Consider the following 23,275-nt stretch of genomic DNA (forward strand, 5'->3'; position numbering starts at 1 on the left):
AGGGAAATCACTGCTGAAATGGCACTGCTCCCACAGGGAAATCACTGCTTCCACGGGGAAATGGCACTGCTGAAACAGGGAAATGGCACTGCTGAAACAGGGAAATCACCCCTGACACAAGGAAATCACTGCTGAAATGGCACTGGTCCCACAGGGAAATCACTGCTAAAACAGGGAAATCACCCCTGACACAGGGAAATCACTCCTGAAATGTCACTCCTAACACAGGGAAATCTAAAATTAGGGTTAGGGGCTAGGGTTAGGGAAGGAATTCCTGGCTGTGAGGGTGGGGAGGCCCTGGCACAGGGTGCCCAGAGAAGCTGGGGCTGCCCCTGGATCCCTGGAAGTGTCCAAGGCCAGGCTGGACATTGGGGCTTGGAGCAGCCTGGGACAGTGGAAGGTGTCCCTGCCCATGGCAGGGGGTAGAACTGGATGGGATTTAAGGTCCCTCCCAACCCAAACCCTTCTGGGATTCCATTAATCCATGACAGGAGAGCCAGGAGACAGGAAGGAGCAGGAAGGGACACACTCAGCACCACCCACCTCTTCCATCCTCTTGCTGTAGGTGTCTTTGGCAGTGGCAACTGCTGCTAAATTGTTGGCTTCTGCTGTGGCCTGTAGGGGCAAAAGGGGCACAAAGCTTAGCTGCAGAAGGACAGGGTAAAGTTGTGCAAGTGCAAGGCCCCCCGTGGACACAGCCAGGACACGTGTGTGGCACCCAGAATTAGCCAGGGGGGCTCTCCCAGCCTCCAACCGATCCCAAACAAACTCATCCCATACTGACACATCCAAAAGCCTGCACAAAGAGAGGATTCCTACCCTCCAAGCCAGAGCAACGAAAACTTTGGCTTCAGCTGTGGGAACCAGCAAGGCAACAGATAAAAAGACTCAGCCACAAGTAAACAGCTCCAGCTGCAACACCCGGCAAGGCCCTCTGGCTCCGGCAGCCACTTCCCATGTGTCACCTCCCTGTGTGGCCCCATGGATGTCATTCACCTGCAGGAATCATTCCAGCTGAGCTGGCTGAAGCTGTGTGCAGCCAGCAATTCCCCACAGCCCATCCCAGGTGTGATTCCTCAGGCATGTGGGGCTCGTGGCTGCCAAACGCTTCCCAAAGTGCTGTTCCTTGGGTGGTTACACTGAGGCATTTGGAATAAAGTCACAGCAGACCCACTGTGCTGCACTAGCTGGACACCTCTGCCAATTCCTGGGGAATTAGTGGCACTTACACTGCAGGAATTCCCACAGCTCCCACTCACACATACCTGCAGCATCGACTTGGGGTGTGGCAACTCCTCCCCTTGGTAGATCTTTATGTAGGCCTGGAAAAGCGCAGGGAAAAGGAAACCATGTGGAATGCAGCACACAGGAGCACCACCAACCACCCCCACCCAGCTCCAGACACAGCTGTGGCAGGATTTAGAAGCAGGGAAGAGGAGGATGTTCCAGCACAAGATGGCTTTGGTCAGAAAATGCCACTCCTTGGGTGGCCCGGGTCAGTCAGCAAAGGCTCTCCCTGCTCCACTCACTCCTAAGTATCCCTCCCAAAGGATCTGCACCTACCTCAGTCCTTCCCTGAAGGAGGAGGAGCCAAGGTAGCCCTGGAGAGTAGGTGGTGAGAATCACTCACCAATGTCTCGAATGGAAATGTCCCAGTAGTCATGACAACAAAAATAAGCTTTTTCCAAAGGCAACTGGAATACAGGCCTCAGCTTATCCCCCTCCAGCCCTCAATTCTCCAGGGGAGGAAAACAGCTCCTCCCACTTTCTGGGCTCGCTGTGGTCAAATCCATGACCATGAGGTGTTTGCCCTCTGCTGCAGTGTCAGCACTGTCAGTGCTGCCCTGCCTGCTGCTGCTGCTGCTTTCCCCTTTAGCTACAGCAAAATTCCACAGATGAAGAAATCTACTTTCCCTAAATAAATACCTTAAAATACTCCACAAGGCCTCGACAGGTGATATGGTTTCCATTGATCTCCTTAACGTCCAGGTTCTCAGGACTGAGAAGCCAAGGAATCAAAATCTTCAAGTTCTTGATGAACTCATCGTCTATTTCTGGAAAAAAGAAAAAAAAAGGCATCACAGAATCCCAGAATAGTTTGGGTTGGAAGGGACCTTAAAGATGTTCCAATCCCCTGCCAAGGACATGGAAGGTTCTTCCCCCAAAGAGTGGAAGGAACAGGCTCCCCAGGGAACAGTCATATTCCCAAGGCCGCCCAGAGCTCCAGAAGGGTCTGGACAAAACTCTCAGGCACAAGGTGGGATTTGTGGTGTTTCCATTAAATTAAACTGTACAGGACTGAAGGTAGAAAAAACCAGTGCAACAGCCAGGCATTTGGCAGGTGAGGAAAGCAGGAAAGATCCCCCACATTTCTTCCATCAGAGCACAAAAAGCTGAGTACAGCTCTGAGGAAACAAGAAAATTGTGTCAAGAAGCTGCTGACAGCTCCTGTCTGCACACAGTACATGTTCCACACTCCTCAGCACCTGAGATTAAGGGGGAACTCCAGGGATCAGCTCAGTTTCCACCAGCCCATCTCCCTCCTGCTTAGCACGGAGTTTGCCAGGAGAGCAAGTCTGAGCCAGACAAAACCAGGGAAAAACTCACGTCTTTGCCTGCTAATTTAAGTAGCTAATGGTCCACTTTATTGCTACGATTGCAGCAGCCTGGAACCAGCCACAAGGAGTTCACAACAAACACCTAAAAATATCCCCAGCACGTGGCTCCTTTCAGGGTGAAGGATCTCACCACAGCTCTTTTCTCTCTCCCCCTTTTTTTAACCTGCTGAACCAAGCCTGCCCTGTAGGGAAACCACTGATCAGATAAGCCAGGCAGATTAAACATTCCCTGGAAAGCCTTTCAAAGTGAAATAACATTCTGAGAGCTTGTGGAACCAGCCTTCCACCCACCACAAGCACCAGCCTCGCAGCAACCAGGCTGTGCCTGTGCAGGTGAGGCACAGGAATTAACTGCAGGCTTAACACCACATCCATAAACTTCCAGTGTCATCCCTGCCCTTCCCAGTTTTCCCATCAGTGTTCTGACAGTGGGTACTGCCAGCAGCTCTGAGGCCTTGTCAGCCTCCCACGCCTTTTCTCCCTCCATGTCTGTCTGCTGCACTGGGAAGAAGCAGATGGGGGTGTGCCCATCACTGAGAGGAGGATCCAATTCCTCTCCCAGAAGTTTTTTCATGGGGCTTTCAGGAAGAAGCAGGACAGTCTGCCAGGGCTTCTAAGGAATCAGGTTAGAAACCAGAGCTTTGCCCTCGTACCTTTCAGTTTTCCATCGAAATTGGGGTTGGTGGCGACTTTGAGGCCGGGGTGAGGTAAGAGGAAGCAGGAGATTTTGGTGAAGCAGGAATGGATGTGCTTCCTGACATTCTGCAGCTCCTCGTGCTGATTGCCTGACACCTGTGGGGACAATGAATCACAGAATCCCAGAATATCTGGAGTTAGAAGTGCCCACAGGGATCATCCAGCCCAGCTCCTGGCCCTGCACAGACACCCCAACAATCCCACCCTGGGATTGTTGTCCAAATGCTCCTGGAGCTCTGGCAGCCTCGGGGCCGTGCCCATTCCCTGGGGAGCCTGGGCAGTGCCCAGCACCCTCTGGGGGAAGAGCCTTGTCCTGAAATCCAACCTAAACCTCCCCTGACACAGCTCCAGCCATTCCCTCAGGTTCTGTCAGTGGTCACCAGAGAGAAAAGCTTGGTGCTGCCTGTCCACTTCCCAAAGTTTGGAATCAGGGAGTTTCCTTCTGATAGGAATATTGGGATAATGCTGAGCCAGCAGTGCTGGCAGGAGCACAGGATACTCCACACTGTGGCTGCTTACAGTGGGGGAAAGGAACACAGAAGATCCCACAGGCATGAGGACAAAGAGAAGGAACTGGAGCATCTCTGACCACATGCCCTGGAGCATGTTATTATCATTTGGAAAAAGGCACATGTCCATGTATGACTGGAATACAAAAACATTTGGCATTTCCCACTAGGGCCTTCCTCATCTCAACATTTAATTAGGTTTCTCCACTACCAAATCATCCATGCGTTTCCTGACTGATCCCAACCAGTCCTTGCCCATCATTTTTATTGTCCAACTACCTAATGACCAAAAAATCATTCCCAGTCTCTTGGGAATCTGCTGACTCCCATTGCTGTCCACTCTCCCAGAGAGCCCCATGGAGCTGGGCTTGGGCAGAAGCCTGAATGTGGCAAGGAAATTCACCCTCCCCAAATGCCTCCTCTGGGATTTTAGTGCACTGAGTGTGACCATAACCAGCACTGCAGCTCACACCTGACATCCAGTGCTGCTGCCACCCAGCTGAACAGGAAAATTATGGAATCACAAAGTGGATTGGGTTGGAAAGGACCTTAAAGATCATCCCATCCCACCCCCTGCCATGAGCAGGGACACCTTCCCTGATCCCAGGGTGCTCCAGAACCAAGAGCAGGCAAAACGTACCTTCAGCCTCTTCTCCAAAAATCTTGCACCACCATCAGATCCATAGGAAAACTCATAAGGGAAGCTCCAGTCACGAACAAGGAATATAAGGGACTGGAAAACACAGAACAGTGGGGTCAATTACATACTGCTCAGAGCCCACAGCAGTGGCTGAGCATCCCCCTGCACCCTCACCCCCATTTCACACCACACCAAAACCTATCCCTGAGTCTTTTCCCAGCTCCAGCAGCATCTCCCACCTTTCCTGGAGGAAATAAGAGGCCCCTGTGTGCATGGCACTGAGACCACTCCACTGTCCCACAAGGAAAAGGGGGAGCAGCCCCCAAACTGCTGCACCAGTTTGAGTCCCTGGCTGGGAGAACAGCATCAATCATCTAAACTGCCCAAGAAAAGGGATTGTTGCTAACCAGGACAAAAGGCAATGAGCTCCCTAATTCCAGCCACATTTAGTTCCATCCTATGGGAATTCTACAGGCTCATTTTTTCAGCCTTTTTCACTGGGCAGCCTTCCAGACAGACTTTTAATGAGAAACAGATGCAGAGGAATGAGAGTGAATAAGAAATCATTGGCTTTTGTAATCTTTATTGAGGCATTCAAAGTTCCTGGGCAATAAATAAATAAATACCAGAATGGTCAACTTGGAATCTTTAAAAACAAACAAAAAAAAAGTTTTCAGGAAAAAAAAAAATCAGGTCTCCAGTGCCTCATCTGTGCAAGGGAACAACATCCCATGTAGGAAATAAAGGGTTTGGAGGGGGAAGTCCTGAATGCCAAAGCCCAGAAGGGTCTGGCAGAGGTGCCAGGGTTCCTTTCATGCACATGGATAAGCAGGTCAGCAAGTGGAACCCATTTCATTGGGATTTCCCTAAAATCTGTCTATGTTTAGAACAAAAATCTAATGGAGGGAGGGGAAATATTTCTGCTCTTTCTCTTCTCAAAAACATCAGAAAAAGTTAAAAAAGAAGGAGAGAACAGCAAATTGGCTTTTTTGAACTGCAGGAGAAGCCACAGTGACTGTACCCAGTGAGCTGGTTCAGGACATGCTGTTCTCTCAAACACCATGAGATGCTTAAGAGACATGTACCACGTTTAGGACTTTTCCACAAACACATTATGCACGCCTTGAATCGAGAATTATTGCTTTGTATTTCTGAAGTAAAATTGTTGCAGGCAGGCTGTGTTTACCATTGCCTTTGTGAAGGCCCCACACTCAGGGCCAGCCTCTGGCAAGGGCTCCTCAGTGTGAGGAGAGGAGGGAGACAAAGGGAAATGTGAATTTTCCACTGCCAAGTCTCACTTCCCTTCCAGCAGGATCAATGCCACTGCAGTTTTACTGTGACACTTGGAGAATCACAGGATCCCAGGATGGTTCGGGTTGCAAGGGACATTAAAGATCATCCAGCCCTCCCCTGCCATGGGCAGGGACACCTTCCACTGTCCCAGGTTGCTCCAAGCCCTGTCCAACCTGGCCTTGGACGCTTCCAGGGATCCAGGGGCAGCCACAGCTGCTCTGGGAAAACTCTGCCAGGGCCTCCCCACTCTCACTTTTCCTGCTTTCTAATCAACACATTAATGTCTAAAAACATGTTCTGCAGGAGCCAGCCCATGCTGGATGTGGACAGGAGATCATTTCTCACCTGGCCACAGCACCACTGACCCTTCTACCACGTTTATCACACCCACAAAGGTTTCCAGCATCGTTTGATAATTTTCCCCTGATCATTAATGAAGATGACATTGAATCAGAGAGAGCCTGGGGGGATCCCAAGGAAACACTTCTGAAGGATGATGATTCCCTGTTACAATTAGTTCCACGTGCTCTGGCATCTATCAGTTAATGAGTTTTTAATCCATTAACAATGGATTAAAGCAGACAATGCTGACTTCATTTGCTTTTCAGCAGCATCCTGGAGAGATAAGGCTGACAGAAGGCGACGGATCATGGCAAGAGTTACCTTTATCAACCCAACTCGTGCTCTTTTAAAAATTGATAATGGGATTGTTTGACAAGAGTCACCATCCACAAACTGTGCGACTTGACAGCAATTACAGTGTTTGGGAAAATCAGAGCCTATTATCCAGCCCTAATGATTTAAGCATGTTTAAGTTTCCCCTCACAGCCTCCTTTTTACTGATGAAGTAGGAAGTATCTCAGTTTCACTGGAATATTTGGCTGCATTATCCCCACAGTTTTTAAATAAGGAGCAGGAATATGTATTTAATGTCTGGCTTTTTGCTGTACCATGTTACAACTTTCTTCAAGCTCTTGCCTGTCATATATTTTTACTGGTAGTTTTACCATTTATCAGTCACCAGCCCACACCAGAATCCAACAGAATCAATTTGTCCATTTGTTGTATTTTTTAACCTTTTAATTTTATTTCCACTTCCTGACCATAGACACCTTATAAACCCCTTAGTCCTTCCAGGACAACAGTTCTCTTTATATGTTGGCAAGCAAATGTAAAATAGCTGCAACTTATTCCCAGTTACTCTTGGGATTTTTACAGCATGCTTTGTTTCCCGGCTGGTTTTTACTTTGGGAAGTTCACAAACCCTCATCCAACCTAATCAAAACACTCCTGTCTTTAAAAACAGGCACCAGCCTCACCTACTGTGAGTGCCCAATGCTCTCTCTTTTTTTTAACAGCAGCTTTTCACAGGTTGGGGAACAGCAGGATGAACAGATGTCCCTTACTTGAAGTTAAAACCCCACTCAAACCGAGTTTTCCCACAGCTTTGCTAATCCTTATCCTTTCATTTTGCCAGGAGCAGGGATTCCCAGGGCAGGTGAGTTCAAACCTCTTAGAACAAAGGTTGGGCAGAGTTCCTGACTACAGAGAGTGACAAACCTGCTGCAAAACCAGCTGCTTTCCAAGCCTGGCAGGACAGTGCAGAGCTCTTGGGATGGCAAAGGTTCAGAGAGAAAAGAAAGAGGGATGTTGGATGTACTGGGAAGCAAGGAAGCACAAAGCCGTTCCTCGGAGCAGCTGAGCTGATCCCCAAGCAATCCCATCTCCTCCCATCCTGCAAACTGCAGTGACACCTCGTGGTGAAGCCAACGGGCTCCGCGACAAATGAGCTGGCCTGGATGCTTGGACTCACCTGGAAGGGCTTCTGGAATGTCTCCTCCATGGCCAGCCGGCCATACTCGGTGAAAAGCTGGAAGGAGAAGGAAAGAACAGGACAGTGAGTTTGTCACTGCGGGACACAGGGGCACCAGCACCAAGCTCTGCTGTGTGAGCAGGGACAGGACCCAGGAACAGCTGGAGCTGGGCCAGGGAGGGTTTAGGTTGGATTTCAGGACAAGGCTCTTCCCCCAGAGGGTGCTGGGCACTGCCCAGGCTCCCCAGGGAATGGGCACGGCCCTGAGGCTGCCAGAGCTCCAGGAGCATTTGGGCAACACTCCCAGGGATGCCCAGGGTGGGATTGTCTGTGCAGGGCCTGGAGTTGGATTCCATGATCCCTGTGGATCCTTTGAGAGACTTCTATGATTCTACAAAGCAGTGAGGTACATTTTTGACAGGGGACTAACAGCACCACGCACAGAGCTGGACACAGAGTGGCTGTGGGCTGCCAGCTCCCACCCCAGAGGCACACGGAGCTGTTACGGACCATCACCCTGCTGAGCTCTCATGTGAGAGATCCCAGCCTGGAGCTTTTGGCTGCCAAATCTGTGGAAAATGGCTCAGATCAGCTGCTTGCTGCTGGTTTCATACCAACCAGAAACTTCTCGTGCTCCAGGGGGCTGCTGGAGCCCTGCTGCCTCTAAACACTCCAGGAACGAGCGGAAATGAATTCAGAAATAAGTACTTTCCCTGAAAACCCCCGCTGTGCAAAGACTCTAAAATCAGCCTACCAGCAAGATTTGAAGACTCTCCAGTCTCTCTGCACTCTAGTTTCTAACTGAAGGCACAATAATGTGTTTCACAGATGCCTAAAAATGGGTCAACTTGTTAAACAGTCATGGCTTAAAATCCAAACTGAAAGATCAGAGCTACACTGAATAAATTCAGTGTTTAAAAAGTGTTATTGTTAATAATATTTATGGACTGAAATAATTCAGCCTTCAAATGCTGATTTTTCCAGCTGACTTTTCTTTCCCTTCCTTAAGCTCCTGGAAAAACCTGCCTAATTAATCAGTCAATCACCTGAACAGAAGAGAAAGCAGAAGGTAATTCCAGGAAATGGGCAGGACACCTGTGCCACAAAAATCCCATTAACTGCTTGTCTCCAACAGTCATGGCTGGAATCACCCTTAGAGGGTCCCCTGTACTGAGCCAGCACCAGATGGCAACATCCAGTCTGATAATTCACAATCACAGAACAAAATCTCAGGATGGTTTAGGTTGGGAGGGACCTGAAATTCCACCCAGTGCCACGCCCTGCCACGGGCAGGGACACCTTCCACTATCCCAGGTTGCTCTGAGATCCATCCAACTTGGCCTTGGACACTTCCAGGGATGAAGCAGCCACAGCTGCTCCGGGAAACTTGTTCCAGTGCCTCACAGACAACAATTTCCTCCCAACATCCACCTAACCCTGCCCTCTGGCAGTGGGAAGCCATTCCCCTTTGTCCTGTCCCTCCAGGCCCTTGTAAACAGCCTCTCCATCCTTTTGTTGGCCCTTGAAAGGCCATAATTAGGTCACCCCGAAGCTCCTCTTACCTGCAAGTGCTGCAGATCATCCTCCTGCACATTCTGGGACAAGTTATAAACCTGTATTTAAATAAAAAGACAACTTCAGATCACTAAGAACAGCCTGTCCTTGGGGCTAACACATGGTTGGTGTGGCTAAAGCCTATGACAGCCCCATGGGGACACGGGCAAGGTCCCAGGTGGTGCTGGTACAAGTGGTAGGAAGGGAAGCCCTGTAAGGCTCTGTGGTTGCTGGGCAGTGAACTCCTCCAGCCCAGAGGTTTCTTACCTGGATGGAGCTGATCATGGTGCTGAGGGCAAACACGGTGGCCGAGTCCCTGAGGGTGGACTGGCTGTCAAAGGTGCCCTGCGTGTCCATCAGCAGCACCGCGACCTGCGGGGCACAAAGCTCCTGTCAGCACTCCCAGGACCTGCACCCAGGCAAACCCACCCTCGTGGGCCACGGGGTGAATGGCAGCTGAGTTACTGTGCTGGAGTCTCACTGCTTCTGCCTCAGCCTCGTAATTGGTGGGGGACAAAGGAAAAGCACATCCCCAGCCACTCCTGACAGCAGGGGGACTCCAGCAGGCAGCAAAATTAATGCTCTACAAGGTAGTGAGGGAACAGCTCTGCTCCTCAAACAGCTGCTGTCAGTGCAGAGGAGGCTCTGCCGGAGTCTGCATCAGAAACCAAACACATATTGCACCTCCCTAACCCAAACACACTCAGCCAGCGTTAGGAATCACACCCTGAACGACTCAGTGCCACTTTGGTGCCGTGCTCTGCATTCAAGTGCAGATAAATATTCCTGCCTATAAGCTGAATTTGCAGGGTACTGCAAATCCACTATGATCACTCTGAATGAAGAAACTCCACTTTACAGCTGCTGCTCCAGGAAAGGGGAGCAGTTTGCAAGGACATGAGATTCAAGATCTCTGGGAATAGTACAGAAATAAACTCTGGGATGCCCAGAGTTGAGGGACATTTAGACAACATATCAGAGACACTGGACACCACATCACCTCACTGTGTTAAATCCATCCATGCTAAATTAGGGACATGGCATTGAAAACCCTCCCTAAACTTGCCCAGCCACCTAAGACAAGGCAAGAGAGTCTTAAAAGCTGGAAGAGGAAAATGAGCTGACAGCAACAGAGACACACACACACCTTGGTGCCATCGGGCTTGTCCACCAGGAAAACCTCACTCCATATCTGAATCCCGGTCGTCTCCCGCTCGGAGCCGCCCCTCCAGGAGAAACCAGTCAGAGGCTCGTTGTAATCCCCAACCCAGTCCACTGCTTCCTGCAGGGAGGAGCACAAGTTGTTAGAATTCTCATCTCACTTTGGTTTTACACTTTTCCCCTGTGCTGCCTCCACCCCAGTGCTAGAGAGGGACAGTCCCTACTGCAGAGGGCTCCTTACAAAATGGTAAGAGGTTAAGAACCCCACAAGGGAGGTTTTTCCTTCCTTTACTGCCAAGGCACTTCAAATCCTGGGGGCAGTTTTGGGCCCCTTACAACAAGAAGGACATAGAAGGGATGGAGCGTGTCCAGGGAAGCAAGTGGAGCTGGAGGAGGGTCTGGAACACCAGGAGCACCTGAGTGAGCTGGGAAAGGGGCTCAGCCTGGAGAAAAGGAAGCTCAGGGGGGACCTTTTGGCTCTGCACAACTCCCTGAGGGTGCAGCCAGGTGGGAATTGGGCTCTGCTCCCAGGGAACAAGCAGCAGGAAAAGAGGAAACAATCTGGTTACACCAGGGAAGGTTTGGGTTGGATATTAGCAAAATGTTTTTCACTGGAAGGGTGGTCACACATTGGAACAGGCTGCTCTGGGCAGTGGTGGAGTCCCCGTCCCTGGAAGTGTTCAAAAGACACGGATATGACACCTGGGGACATGGTTTAGTGGCGAATATGGTGGTGCTGGGTTAGCAGCTGGGTTCAATGATCTCAGAGGGATTTTCCAACCTAAATGATTCTGTGATTCAGGGCAGCAGATGTGAACACCCCTGCTCCAAAGTTAAGAGTCCATGCGACAGTTCTTCCTGGGGAAGGATCTGCTCTGTTTTATTTTGTGAAGCCCACACCCATGAGAGGCTTGAGCATTCCGAGAGCACCGAGTCCTGTCCAGCTCCTGGGAGCAACGAGGAACATCACGCCCTAGGAACGGCCTCCTGTGCTGCAGCCTTACCTTATTGTACATGTACCGCAGCATGAAGTCCATCAGGAATGATTTTCCTTTCCTAAAGGCTCCAGCCACGGACACAGCCACGACCTCCTTATCTCTGACAGCCTCGGAGAGGAGGATGCGGTTCAGGGCGGCTTCATCCAGCTCAAAGGAGTGGTCATCTTTGACAATGAGGACCTGCACTGGCCCTGCCTTCCTCACGGATTCCTCCTCCTCAGAGCTCCACTCATAAGCCTTGTCTGCAAAACTACCTGTGTGAACAGGGAAAAGGAGAGGCTTTTGGTTCCTTCCTCTGCACAGTGAGGAGTCACCAACAGAGGTGATAAGAGGCCCAATAGCTCAATTATCCATCCCAAAATGGCATCCTCCAGAGCAGATCTGCTCCACCTGGCCACAGCCATCCCAGTGGATGAGTCCATGCCACTTTGGGGTCATCTGACCACGTGCTCCACCACAGGCAGACCTCCCTGCTGGAACCTCTGTTGACAGAACGCATCTGCTGGATTTTATCCTACATGGAGAACAGATCCCTTCAACTTCCTACATAAACAGCACCTGCCGTAACACCTCCCTTAGCCCTTTCTCAGATGGAAAAGTCCAAGTCTCATGATCATCCCTTCTACCACATTATCTAGGGATCTGCTCTCCTCTGGACACTCCCCACCAGGTCCTTCCTGAAGGCTGACTCAAAAATGGAAGCAGCTCTCCAGCTGAGGTGTCCAAGGACCTCACATCTTTATCAAAGGATGCTGCCTTTGTGTATCCTGTGCCACTGCTATTCCTGCAGCAACACATTCCTGCTCCATCTGCAGCCTGCACTGATGCTCCAAGCGCAATCCGCTGTTCCTACCATCAGCCTCGTCGGCAGCATCCCCCGGGATGCTCCCAGCAGGAACCAGGCCATGCAGACACAGGCCCATCCTGATAAAAGCCACTTCTCCACTCCCAAGTGGAAAGCACACACAAAGCACAGGCACTGCCCACTTTCCCACTTGGAAATGGCGAGGTTCCCTGTGGAGCTGCTCCCCAGGCTGTGGAGGGATCATACAGGAGGGTCTCACAGGACCCAGATGCATTTTAAGACCTGCAGCCCTGGGATTTGCAAAGAGCAGGCTGGCTCCAGTAATTTTCCTTTCCTGGTCTTTCCAAACTTTCCAGCACAGGGAGGAGATGCCGAAGGTGATTAATGTGCCAGTCAGCTCACCTAGAGCCACATGAAACCTCCTTACCAGCAGGGAAATGAGCACGAGATGGAAAGTTCCCCCCACGTTCCGACAAAAACTTCCTAGATCACAGGCTTGGGCTGTAACTTTCCCAAGTTTTGCCTCAAGCTAAACCTCCTCAGTCTCTGTTTCAGCCCCTGACCTTGGGGACCCAGTTTAGAGCTGTTTCAAAGCACAAGGACTGCGTGTGCACATGCTAAAAGAGAAGTTACAAATATCAAGAGGAATAGGATTTGCCCATTCCAGGCCTCTCTATAAAGAAGCCTCCAGCAGTAACTCCATATTTGAAATAACAGCAGCACTTTTGTGATTTCCTAAGATCCCACAAGGAAGTACCAGGATCATTAAGCCTGGTTGCCAGGGGATTTCTGGTGGCTCTCGGACATATACTATGAGCTTTCTTAGCTCACAGCTGAAAGACAAAGATCTTTTCTTTCCAATGCTTGGAGGTTTTTTAGCTAAACAAAAGTCCCAAACGTTCTGAAAAGCGAGATTCTCCACCAGACTGCAGCACTAAAATCCCTTCGAGCACCAGCCCCTGCCCTGTGTCACTGCTTAGGGGCCTCCAGGAAAAAAAATTCTTCCCATTTCAAATCCACAGAGCCAGGATCCAGGCACACATCACCAAATGAAGGTGTCTGAGAGCAGGCACACACCAAACACCTTTTCCAGCACTGAGGCATTCCCAACAGGTAAGGATGGCCAGGTGCCAAAGGGCCACAGGCTCATGTGCTCTTTTTAAGCACTGCCAAGCTGCAAGGGCTATATAAAAGATAGGAAATGCCTCCTCTCTTGTGGTGTTTCCCAAAGTCCTGCTCACCTAACCCAGTCCAATTTTTATTTTCTTCTTCCAGCTGCACAGAAAAGACAGAGGAGAGATCCTTGGATAGGATGTGACTCATGGCAGGGGTAGGAAAAGATTTGTAAATCAAATTAAACCTAAGTATTTCTGACTCTAACTCAGCCATCAGGGTGCAACAGCTGTGCCACCTTCCCAGACCGGACAAATCCCACCTTTGGGCACACAGACAGAGGAAGTGGGACCAGTACTTTGGCTGGAGCCCCTCTGCTCTGGAGCCAGGCTGGGAGAGCTGGGGGTGTTCACCTGGAGAAGAGAAGGCTCCAGGGAGAGCTCCGAGCCCCTTGCAGGGCCTGAAGGGGCTCCAGGAGAGCTGGAGAGGGACTGGGGACAAGGGATGGAGGGACAGGACACAGGGAATGGTTTCCCACGGCCAGAGGGCAGGGATGGATGGGAGATTGGGAAGGAATCCCTGGCTGTGAGGGTGGGAGGGCCCCTGGCACAGGGTGCCCAGAGAAGCTGTGGCTGCCCCTGGATCCCTGGAAGTGTCCAAGGCCAGGCTGGACAGGGCTTGGAGCCACCTGGGATAGTGGGAAGTGTCCCTGCTCATGGCAGGAGGTGGAACTGGGTGAGCTTTAAGGTCCCTTCCCAACCCAAACTATTCTGGGATTCCATGATTTGTGGTTTTACTTATCCTGCACTAGCAGTGGGTACCAAGATGAGCACAAATCCTTGGATGCCCCTGGCTCAGACAGCTGAATGGGTCTCCAAGTCCTGGCCAAGGATCCAAGCACCAGGACAGGGAGAGTCCCTGGCCATCCTGCTGCCAGAGGGAGAGCTCGTGCCAGATCCCCTCTCCTGGTGCCTAAATGGGATCTCCCAGGTCTTCCTCTCCCTCTGCTCTTTCCAGCAGCTGAACCAACAATCAGTGCAGAGGAGAAAGGATTGTTTTTTCCCTTCAAATCATCAGAATCTGAAGGAGACTAATTTTTAAAAGCCGATATTAACAGATTTTAGGAGAATGTCTCCAGGCACAGAAGTGGCCATGGTCTCCCAGGGGACATCCTTGTTTCCATCACCTGAACACCAGGAAAACCAGGCTGTTTGCACAACATGAGCACAACACAAAGCATTATGAGCAGGATATGTTGATTTCCCAGTTCCTTGGAGACAGCAGGAAAGAGAGATTATATTAAGCAGGTCTCAGAACTAATTTCATCCCTATCTCTGCTTCTTTCACATAGGATATCTGCAGACAAAACTATCTCTTTCATATTTATTTTCATATTTCCATGTGATGAAACTTCCAGGTCCTGTTTATTAGATTATCCGCCACACTGGACAGCCAAGGATTATTTTATAAAATGGCTGCGCACTGCTGGAAATCAATTATTTTAACTGGTCTTTCTGGCCATAAAGGAGAGGAAGGAGAGCTCAGCTTTCCTAAACACACTCTTGTTTTCACTCCTTTTCTAACTTGACTCCTCCTCTCTCTCGGCTCTCTCCCGGCACCCTGCAATTACGTCAATTCTCCAGCTGCTCATTCAGAAATTGTCAGGATACGGCTCCTTTTCCCCATTTCATAACAGCTCATTTCCATGACTCTGGAGCGGGGTGGAAGCCACGTCTCTTTTCCATATGGCGATTCCAAGTGGGAAGGAGAAGGAGATCAGGATTTGCGTTCGTGCTTACTGGGCTGTCAGACAGCATTAAAAAAGGAAGGAATTCTTTAACTGGTCTAAGACTTGCTTTTGACTAAATTAATTAAATTAAAACAGCGTATTTCACATTGTGCCTGTATGCACAGTGACAGACATGACTAGTGTACTTAACTTCTAGAGAAGAATAAATTAAGTAAATTACACGCCACTAATTATGCAATGTTTGGTGGGTGCTTGCTGAAGCCTGTTCTTCCTTAGCCATGGAAGAACAGGTCACAGAAATGCTGACTGCTTCCCAGAGTCCCACTAAGGAATCAGCCCTGTCCTCAGCTCAGCCTGCACAATAAATACATTTCATTCCAGAGAGTGAAACACAGCCATGTCCCATCATCTGTGCAAACACTGCGTGACCAGAGCCTGAGGAAGCCAATTTGCCAGCCCTGCTCTCAGGCTCTCTTGGATCCCAGGAGTCTCAGCTATCCAAGCACTAACTGTGGAAAGCAGGGACTGCAGCCTGGGCTTCAATTCCCTCGCTGAAAGCACAATCCCAGAATGGTTTGGGTTAGAAAGGACCGTAAAAATTACCTCATTCCACACCCCAGCCATGACACCTTCTGCTATCCCAGGTTGCTCCAAGCCTCATCCAACCTGGCCTTGGACACTTCCAGGGATCCAAGGGCAGCCACAGCCTCACTGGGCACCCTGTGCCAGGGCCTCCCCACCCTCACAGGGAAGAATTTCTCCCTCATATCTAATCTAATCTCTCCCCTTTTAGTTTAAATCAATTTCCCCTTGTCCTATCACTATCTGCCCATGTACAAAGTCACACTCCTTTTTTATAAACCCCTTCCAAGTACTGGAAGGCCACAGTGAGGTCTCTCTGGAGCTTTCACTTCTCCAGGCAAAACAACCCCAGCTCAGATGTCACACACAGAAATACACCAATGTCAGGCAGTGCTGCCATTCCGAGGGCGTTCAAACCAAGTTACTGCACGGAAAGCAAACTACCAAGGAGATAAAATTGAGGTTTGATAGGAAGCTTTAACTGGCCGTTATTTCCTTGGAACAAAGTATCCCTGTATCGGCTGTGTCAGGCTGCTTATCAGCAGCTCTCAGGGGACCAGTTTAACCAGACATGATACCTGTGTGGGTCCTTTTCTGGAGTTTCCATCCCAAACATATCACACTACCACCAACAGCACCACGAGCCAAGCCCTGAACAGAGCCTGCAGTCAGCCTCCATCCCTCTGCACACTCTCCAGAGAGCTGCAGCTTGCAGGAAGCTTATCTGCCCTCCACAACGGCTCTGGGGAACGCAGCCACCCTCTCCAAGCATCTCCCCTGCACTGGGCACGTTCAGCCTGGCTGCTGCTGGCACACGAGCTCTGCTCTCTGTGTCTGTGCTGAACTCCCTCTGCCGCACGACAGCCAGCGATGATCAGCGGGGCTCTGAGGAGGCTGGGAGGGGCAGGGAGCTCCGAGCATGCATCAGGAATCCTCTCCTCCTCTCCACGACAGGCTGGCACAAAGCTCAGCACCTGATCCAGCCAACCACGGAAAAATGGGGAACAAAGCATGGAAGCAATGCATGTGCACTGGAGAGTCAGAGCAGGGTGTTGTCCAGCAATAACCTGCCCTGCTTCTGCACAAAGGATGCACCCCAAAGAGCTGAGCCTGACCTGGCCAGCTGAGAGCTGGCAAATTCCCTCAGCAGGGACTGCCAGAAGGTGTCTAGACAGAAGTGCTCCTGGGAGACGGAGCCTTCCAGAGGGTGGAGCAGGGAAGCCTGGCTGGGCAAAGCCCTTTCTTACACCCATCCCTGCTCTGTGGTCCTGCCTGCACCATGCCCTCTGAAGGTTCCTGGCCAGCAAGTCAGAAAGCCTCCCAAGCTGGGTTTAACCACACACACACATTCACCACCCCTTTCTGTGTCACAGAATCCCACACTGGTTTGGGGTGGAAGGGATCTTAAAGCCCATCCAGTGTCAACCCTTACACTACGCTAGGTTGCTCCAAACCCCATCCAACCTGGCCTGGGACACTTCTGGTGATCCAGGGGCAGCCACAGCTTCTCTGAGCAACCTGTGCCAGAGCCTCGCCTCCCTCACAGGGAAGAATTTTTTCCTAATATCCCATCTGACCCTGCCCTCTGGCAGTAGGAAGCCATTTCCCCTGATCCTGGTACTATGTGGTCTTGTAAATAAGTCTCTCTCCATGCACCTCCTGCATCCAGGGCACAGCTGACCTCACAGCCACACAACCTTCCCTCAACTCTGCTCACACCTCTGCTAAGATTTTTGACATCTCAACAGAACCCCAGATACAAGCAGGGGAAACTCCAGGTGCTGCACATCAGCAGCATTCACTAACCAGAACCACCAAGACCCTCATAAATGACACACCCACCTCTGTCGGGCCCCAGCCTGGCTATGATGTCCCCTTACACCTGGGGCTGGTGCTCTGGGAAAGGCAGAATGGGAAGGCAGAGCCAGAACTTATTAGTGCCCAACGAAGTCACCTGCACCTCCTCAGACTGGATGTAATCACAGCTGCCATGAATCTGTGGAAATGACAGATCAATGACAATTCCTGGATGAAGATCCCCCAGGGAGCTGTAGGGTATTAGAAGCAGGTGAAGAAAACTGTCGTGGAAAAAGGAGCCCTGTCCTTCAGCAATCAAGAATGGCAGGTAAATAGAAATGGACTGTTCAAAGACGTGGTGGAGTCACTGTTCCTTGAGGTGTTGAAGGAAAGACTGGATGTGGCACTCAGTGCCATGGTCTGTCTGAAAAGGTGGTGTTTGGCCATAGGCTGGACTCGATGATCTCAGAGATCTTATCCAACCTAAATGATTCTGTGATTCTGTAAAAGGCCACATTTGGTAGTCTCCCTTTGGGATCTCAAGCTGGCCTCTCCAAAGCCAGGGCAAACTCCTACATCTCAGCTGCACAGCTGTGTTAACACCTCTGCCCAATCCAAGCTGCATTCCCACATTGTCCTGTCAAGGACCCCACTCTGCACCCTGGGATGCCTGGAGCAGGGAGCTGAGCGGGGCGGCTGCTGCTGCCAGGCGTCACCCTCACTCTTTGCTTTTTTTGGAGCAGTGGAGATGTGGCGTGCACCTTCTTCCTGCCAGCCCTGAGTCATCCAGCTGGCAGCAGCACAGCTTCAGCTCCAGCGTGGCCAGCTCAGCCCCTTCTCCCTTTGGCAGAGGGAACAAGGGGATGAATGATTCTGCTGATAACAGGAGTGGTTTGGGACCTTCCCACGTGAATGACTGCTGACAGGAGCAAGAGTTTGGATGATAACTGGCCACCAAACCTGCCTGTTACAACATCTCAAATGCCAAAAACCAATGTGAAATTTTTAATTACACCTACTACGTGAAGCTCCAGTGCTTAGTTGGCTCTGAAGCAAGAGCAATTCCTACTGCTGTCAAATTCCCAGGCTGAGCTTTGGAGACACAGGCACACAACTACCTTGGGAGCAAAGCAGAGGTTTTTCTAGAATTTTTTCAGGAAGTTTGAGGTCAGGTTAGACAGTTACGTGGCTGTGCCCATGCCAGCTCATGTATCAGCAATGGCTGAGTCAGAGGCAAGGTGGACACCTCCCATTCCCACCTGTGTCAGTCAAAACACTGTTGGAAGAGCACTAGCAAAAAGCCATTATCTATTTGTCAGGTGCAAACCCTGGGCCTGCTCCCTCTCCCACATTTAAGCCTAGCCAGGCTCTGGTGTAACACAAAATCCCAGAAGGGTTTGGGTTGGAAGGGAGCTTAAAGAACCTCTCATTCCACTCCCTGTCAAGGGCAGGGACACCTTCCACTATCCCAGGCTGCTCCAACCTGGCCATGGACACCTCCAGGGATACATCTCCAGAACTCCCACTTCCCAGCACACATTTTCTGCATGATCCTTCATCCTCTCCATCAGCAACAGCCTCCCTTCATCTCCACCATCACTACTGGATTTAGTTTTTTCTGACATTAAATTATGTTTACTCTTTTGTTGCTAAAATTGCCTGAAAATAAAGTCTGGTAAACATGTCATGAAATTTTAGGATATAACATGAAAGGTAATTACACTCTGCATAAAATGCTTCTGTATATAGAGTGCTTTAAATATGCTTTATGGGCTTGGCAGAGCTCAGCCCCTTCTCCAGAGCCTCCACCCCATTTGGGCGATTTGTGTTCACTTATTTTCCTGCTGTAACACTTCACTTTCCCTGAACTGATGGCAAATGGGAGTTTTTCTGGCAGGAGCAAAGGAGCTGGGGGCTCTCTAGAGTGAAGTGACTTTCAAAAGTGATCCATGGGACACCTTGTGCCTTGCAGACCATGACAATACCTGCCCCAGCCTCCTTCCCCCACTGCAGAAGGTTCCAGTCAGTGATCCAGGGGAGCTAATATAAAGCCAGCTGCCTCTGAACATCACCCAGGCCCTAAACAATATTTAAGTGCGCTGTTTGTCACCCATGGGCTTAGCAGGGAAAATGCAGCACGACACAACCAACACCACACGCTGCTTCCCATTCCCATTAATCAGGGAGGCAACCATGGCCAGAGCCACTCGTGGCATGGACATGACATGAGGCATGACAAGGGCACCATGTCACCACTCCAAGGCAGGCTCAGGCTATCCTGGCTCTTCCCCAGAAAGGAAAAGTCAGGCTGCTCTTGCTCCTGCTCATCTGGTGGATCCCAGCTATTCCAATTCCCTTACAATGCTGCTGCCTGCACAACAGCCATAGGAGAGCAACTTTGGATGAGGGCCTGGAGTGCCAGGACAAGGGGGAATGGCTCCCACTGCCAGAGGGCAGGGATGGATGGGAGATTGGGAAGGAATTCCTGGCTGGGAGGGTGGGGAGGCCCTGGCACAGTTGCCCAGAGAAGCTGTGGCTGCCCCTGGATCCCTGGAAATGTTCCAGGCCAGGTTGCATGGGGCTTGGAGCAACCTGATCCTACTGGAAAGTGTCCTTGCCCATTCCGTGACTCTACAACCATATTCAGCTTGCAGTGTTGACTTGTCTCTTCTTTCAAGTCCCAGCACTTCATTTTCTTCTCTCTTTTACATTTGGTTGTGAATATTTCTGGGTTTTTGTGTAAAGGCCCCTCTGTCTGAAACATCTCAGCTTTCACTTGTCAGGTTCCCAGCATTCAGAGTCACAAAGAAATGCCAGAAGTGGAAACTGAAAAGCCACCATAAAAGGCCAGAAATCAAACAATAAACAGAAAGGATGTTAACATGGCTAAAATAAAAAACAACCTACCAAAAACATTGTTTTCTTCCTGGTTTAACCCATTGTGTGCAGTCTAAGATGTGGCAGTGATGATCCCTGGCCTGTGCTGGAGAGGAGACCTTCTCCTAAAATAGTTCCTTGGCCTTTCCTGGCTCCCTTTAGGAGCTCTCCTAAATCCCCTATCCAACTTGAAAACCCTCACCAAGAAGTATCTATAACCTCTGTTAATCCCTTTTATGGTTTTAAAACTGAATTCTTGATAGGTGGATCATTCCAATTTTAACACAAAATTGGCCATGATGGGAAACATGAGATTTCACACGATTTGTTCCAGTCTGTGCTGTTCAAAGGAGCAACTGGGAGCAGGGATCTCACTGGACCAGAGGGACCAGGCTGCTGAACATCTGCAACTGCCAAGCACAAAGAATTTCAGACAAAAATCAGTGTAATCTATTACACCTTCATGAGCTGGCTGGACTTCACCATGCCAAGCAGAATTTGGACTAACAATCCTTATTTTGGGAAAAGCAGGGTCCACTACTCACAGCAAGAAATTACTTGTGATTTTTTTTCACCATAGCTGCCTCACCCATTCAACTGGCAGCAGTTGTGAGGTCTATGCACCGCCTGGCACATTCAGGAAGAGCCTTAAATGAGGCATAACCTTATGCTGACCTTTAGCCCAAGGCTAAATCCTACTCTGGATGCATCACACACCCCTACACCAGCTCCTGGGGATGTGACAGTGACCCAGCTATGACCAGAGGCAATGCCATATACTCACCCTAATTTGCTCTGTGAGCTTTAAAAAAGCAAATTATTTTTGTGAAACAAAGGAGGGTTACACTAAGCAGCTGCCTGTTTCCAGGCCTAAGTAACTAGGACAAAGTTTGATCTGTTTCAAAATAGCATTAATATTTTTAATGACCCATGAGCCCATTTTTAGAACAAAGCAAGGACTTTCTCCTTTCTGCCTTAGTTTCAGGAAAAGCCCAAGCCTCCTCCCTTGCCAGCTGAAAAATGTAGCAGTGGAATAGTCACCCCATGGATTGATGTCACTACACAATGCTGCAGTCACTGGATGTAAACACAGCTTTCAAGGCAATGAGGTTTTGTTGTATAAATGGAATGAATAAATTTATTAAAGACAGCTTTTTCTTTTCTTTCCTAGTAAAAACCAGAAGCATTTCGCTCTCTTAATTTCTTACTCGCAACGTCAACCAGCCTGGCAAAGAGCCAGGAAATCCTCTAGGAATAGGTGAATAGCTATGGGATGAATAGCTATGGGAATGATTTTGAGCTGGGGATGGGTGGCAGCAGAAGGTGGCTGATCCCACAGAGATCCACTTGGATCCATGGATGCTTCCAGATTCTTGCAGAGAAGCTAAGGAAGAATTCATCCCATCAGTGACACATCACATTTCCTGGGAGTAGGGCTCAGCAGCCCAGGCTGAGGGATGTGCCTAATTCCCTTGCCGGACCCAGGTTGTACTTCCCAGGATGATGCTTTTTCCACTTCCATCCGGCATCATTTGCATTCCCTCCTCCTGCTCTCAGGATGTGCAGGGAAGGCACCAGCGTGTGTACGTGTGTGCAATTCCCAACACGCACGGAGTCAGGGCTGACACGTCTGTCACACGCTCCGCGAGACAAAGCTGAGAACGGCACCACATTCCCTGGCAAGTTTTCCCTCCGGTTTACCCAAGGATTTGAGGACCTTCATTAAGTCACAGCTAAACACGGCACCGATCAAATGAGCTTCGCCCATTTTCTCCCCCCTCTATCCCAAAAAGCCCATCACTGGATCAGACACTCCGTTATCCCAACGCTTCCTCAAGCATGCCTCTGAACTGTTAATCATTGCCATGGGAAATCCCACGCTCATCTACACAAATTAAAATGTAATTTGTGTATCTAAACATCACAGCTCAGCTCACCCGCTCTGCCTGAGGAGCCGGGATACCGCCAGCACCCGTGACTGAGCTCACATGGAATACGACTCCGGAGGAAACGACAAATTACTCTCCTCAAATAACGGGAAATGGCTGGATAAAATCTGATTTCCTACGGAACAGCGTGTCAGTGGGAGTGGGTGAAGCGATACATTGCTGAGCGTGGTCACAGGGAGGCTGAAGGTGGAGGAGCCCCTTGCTGGGTGCAGCCCACCTGTGGGACCAGCTTGGGCTCCAGCGGGAAGCAGCAGCTGCTGGAGGATCCAAGCGCCTCTGGAGGGAACCGAAGCCTTGCAGGAAGACACCACAGAACTTCCTCCTCCCCGTCACCCCGCTCCGCTCCCTGGCAGTGCTGCTCCCAGCTCCCCCGGGATCAGGGGGCTGTGAGGGGATGGGATTAAAATGGGCCCTGTCTGGAGGGTGACTCGACAACAAAATCCTATAGCTTCCAGAAAGGGGGAAAATCCTCTGGAAGGGTGACAAGCCGGGGTGCCCTTGTGGCTCTGCCTGAGGAAGGTGGGGTGAGCGCGATCCCTGCTCCCAGATGAGCTGGGGTGGGGTGAGCGGGATCCCTGCTCCCAGCCGAGGTGGGGTGGTGGCTGAGGTGACATCCCCCATCAAGGGCTGAGGGGACAGCAGGGCTACGGGAAGGGGTGTCAGGGCAAGCCGGAGGAGAACCGGGGCAGCCCAAAGGATCCCCAGGGAGCTGCCGGGGCTGTCTGGCCCCAGGCGAGTCAGGGGGTCCCGTTGTAGCCAGGCCGAGGGCGGTGACCAGCCCAAGCCGGGACCACCTCGCCTCAGGAGGCCCCGGAACGAGGGGCGCCCCAGCCGCACCCCCGATTCCCCTCACGCTGGCGGACCCCAGGCCCCTCAGGGATAGCGCGCGGGGTCCCACACACCCGTGTGTCCCCTCGGCACCCGGCAACCCCCTGCCCCGCCCGGGCCAGCCGAGCCCCCCGCCCGCGTCCTCCCGCCGCAGCCCCGCCCCGGCGCGGCCCGCGGCCGGCTCAGGCCCGGCATTGTCCGCGCTCCCCCCGCTCCCCCCCGGTTCTGCCGCCGCCGCCCTACCCCAGCTGCTCCTGTCCCGGCGGTTCCGGGCCATGGCGGCGGCTGCGGG

The 23,275-nt window shown here is 50.9% G+C and overlaps 1 protein-coding gene across 2 annotated transcripts in view; it reads right to left on the bottom strand.

Annotated features, from left to right (window-relative positions):
* Positions 1–23,269, bottom strand: part of ATL1 (atlastin GTPase 1) — a 29,108-nt gene extending 5,839 nt beyond the window's left edge. For both annotated transcript variants that reach the window (XM_042047011.1, XM_042047010.1), the window contains exons 1-11: positions 23,227–23,269; positions 11,289–11,536; positions 10,271–10,405; positions 9,391–9,495; positions 9,132–9,182; positions 7,570–7,626; positions 4,464–4,556; positions 3,272–3,410; positions 1,927–2,054; positions 1,266–1,322; positions 544–615 (exon numbers count right to left, since the gene is read on the bottom strand). In XM_042047011.1, coding sequence (XP_041902945.1) covers positions 544–615; positions 1,266–1,322; positions 1,927–2,054; positions 3,272–3,410; positions 4,464–4,556; positions 7,570–7,626; positions 9,132–9,182; positions 9,391–9,495; positions 10,271–10,405; positions 11,289–11,536; positions 23,227–23,260 — 1,119 coding nt within the window. In that variant the 5' untranslated portion in view covers positions 23,261–23,269. The remainder of the gene's footprint in view (positions 1–543; positions 616–1,265; positions 1,323–1,926; positions 2,055–3,271; positions 3,411–4,463; positions 4,557–7,569; positions 7,627–9,131; positions 9,183–9,390; positions 9,496–10,270; positions 10,406–11,288; positions 11,537–23,226) is intronic.
* Between the last annotated feature and the right edge of the window lie 6 nt (positions 23,270–23,275).

The sequence above is a fragment of the Corvus kubaryi genome, unplaced genomic scaffold (assembly GCF_017639235.1).
Source record: "Corvus kubaryi isolate FWS band 111438036 unplaced genomic scaffold, C.kubaryi_AGA036_p1.0 66, whole genome shotgun sequence".
NCBI classification, from domain to species: Eukaryota; Metazoa; Chordata; class Aves; order Passeriformes; family Corvidae; genus Corvus; species Corvus kubaryi.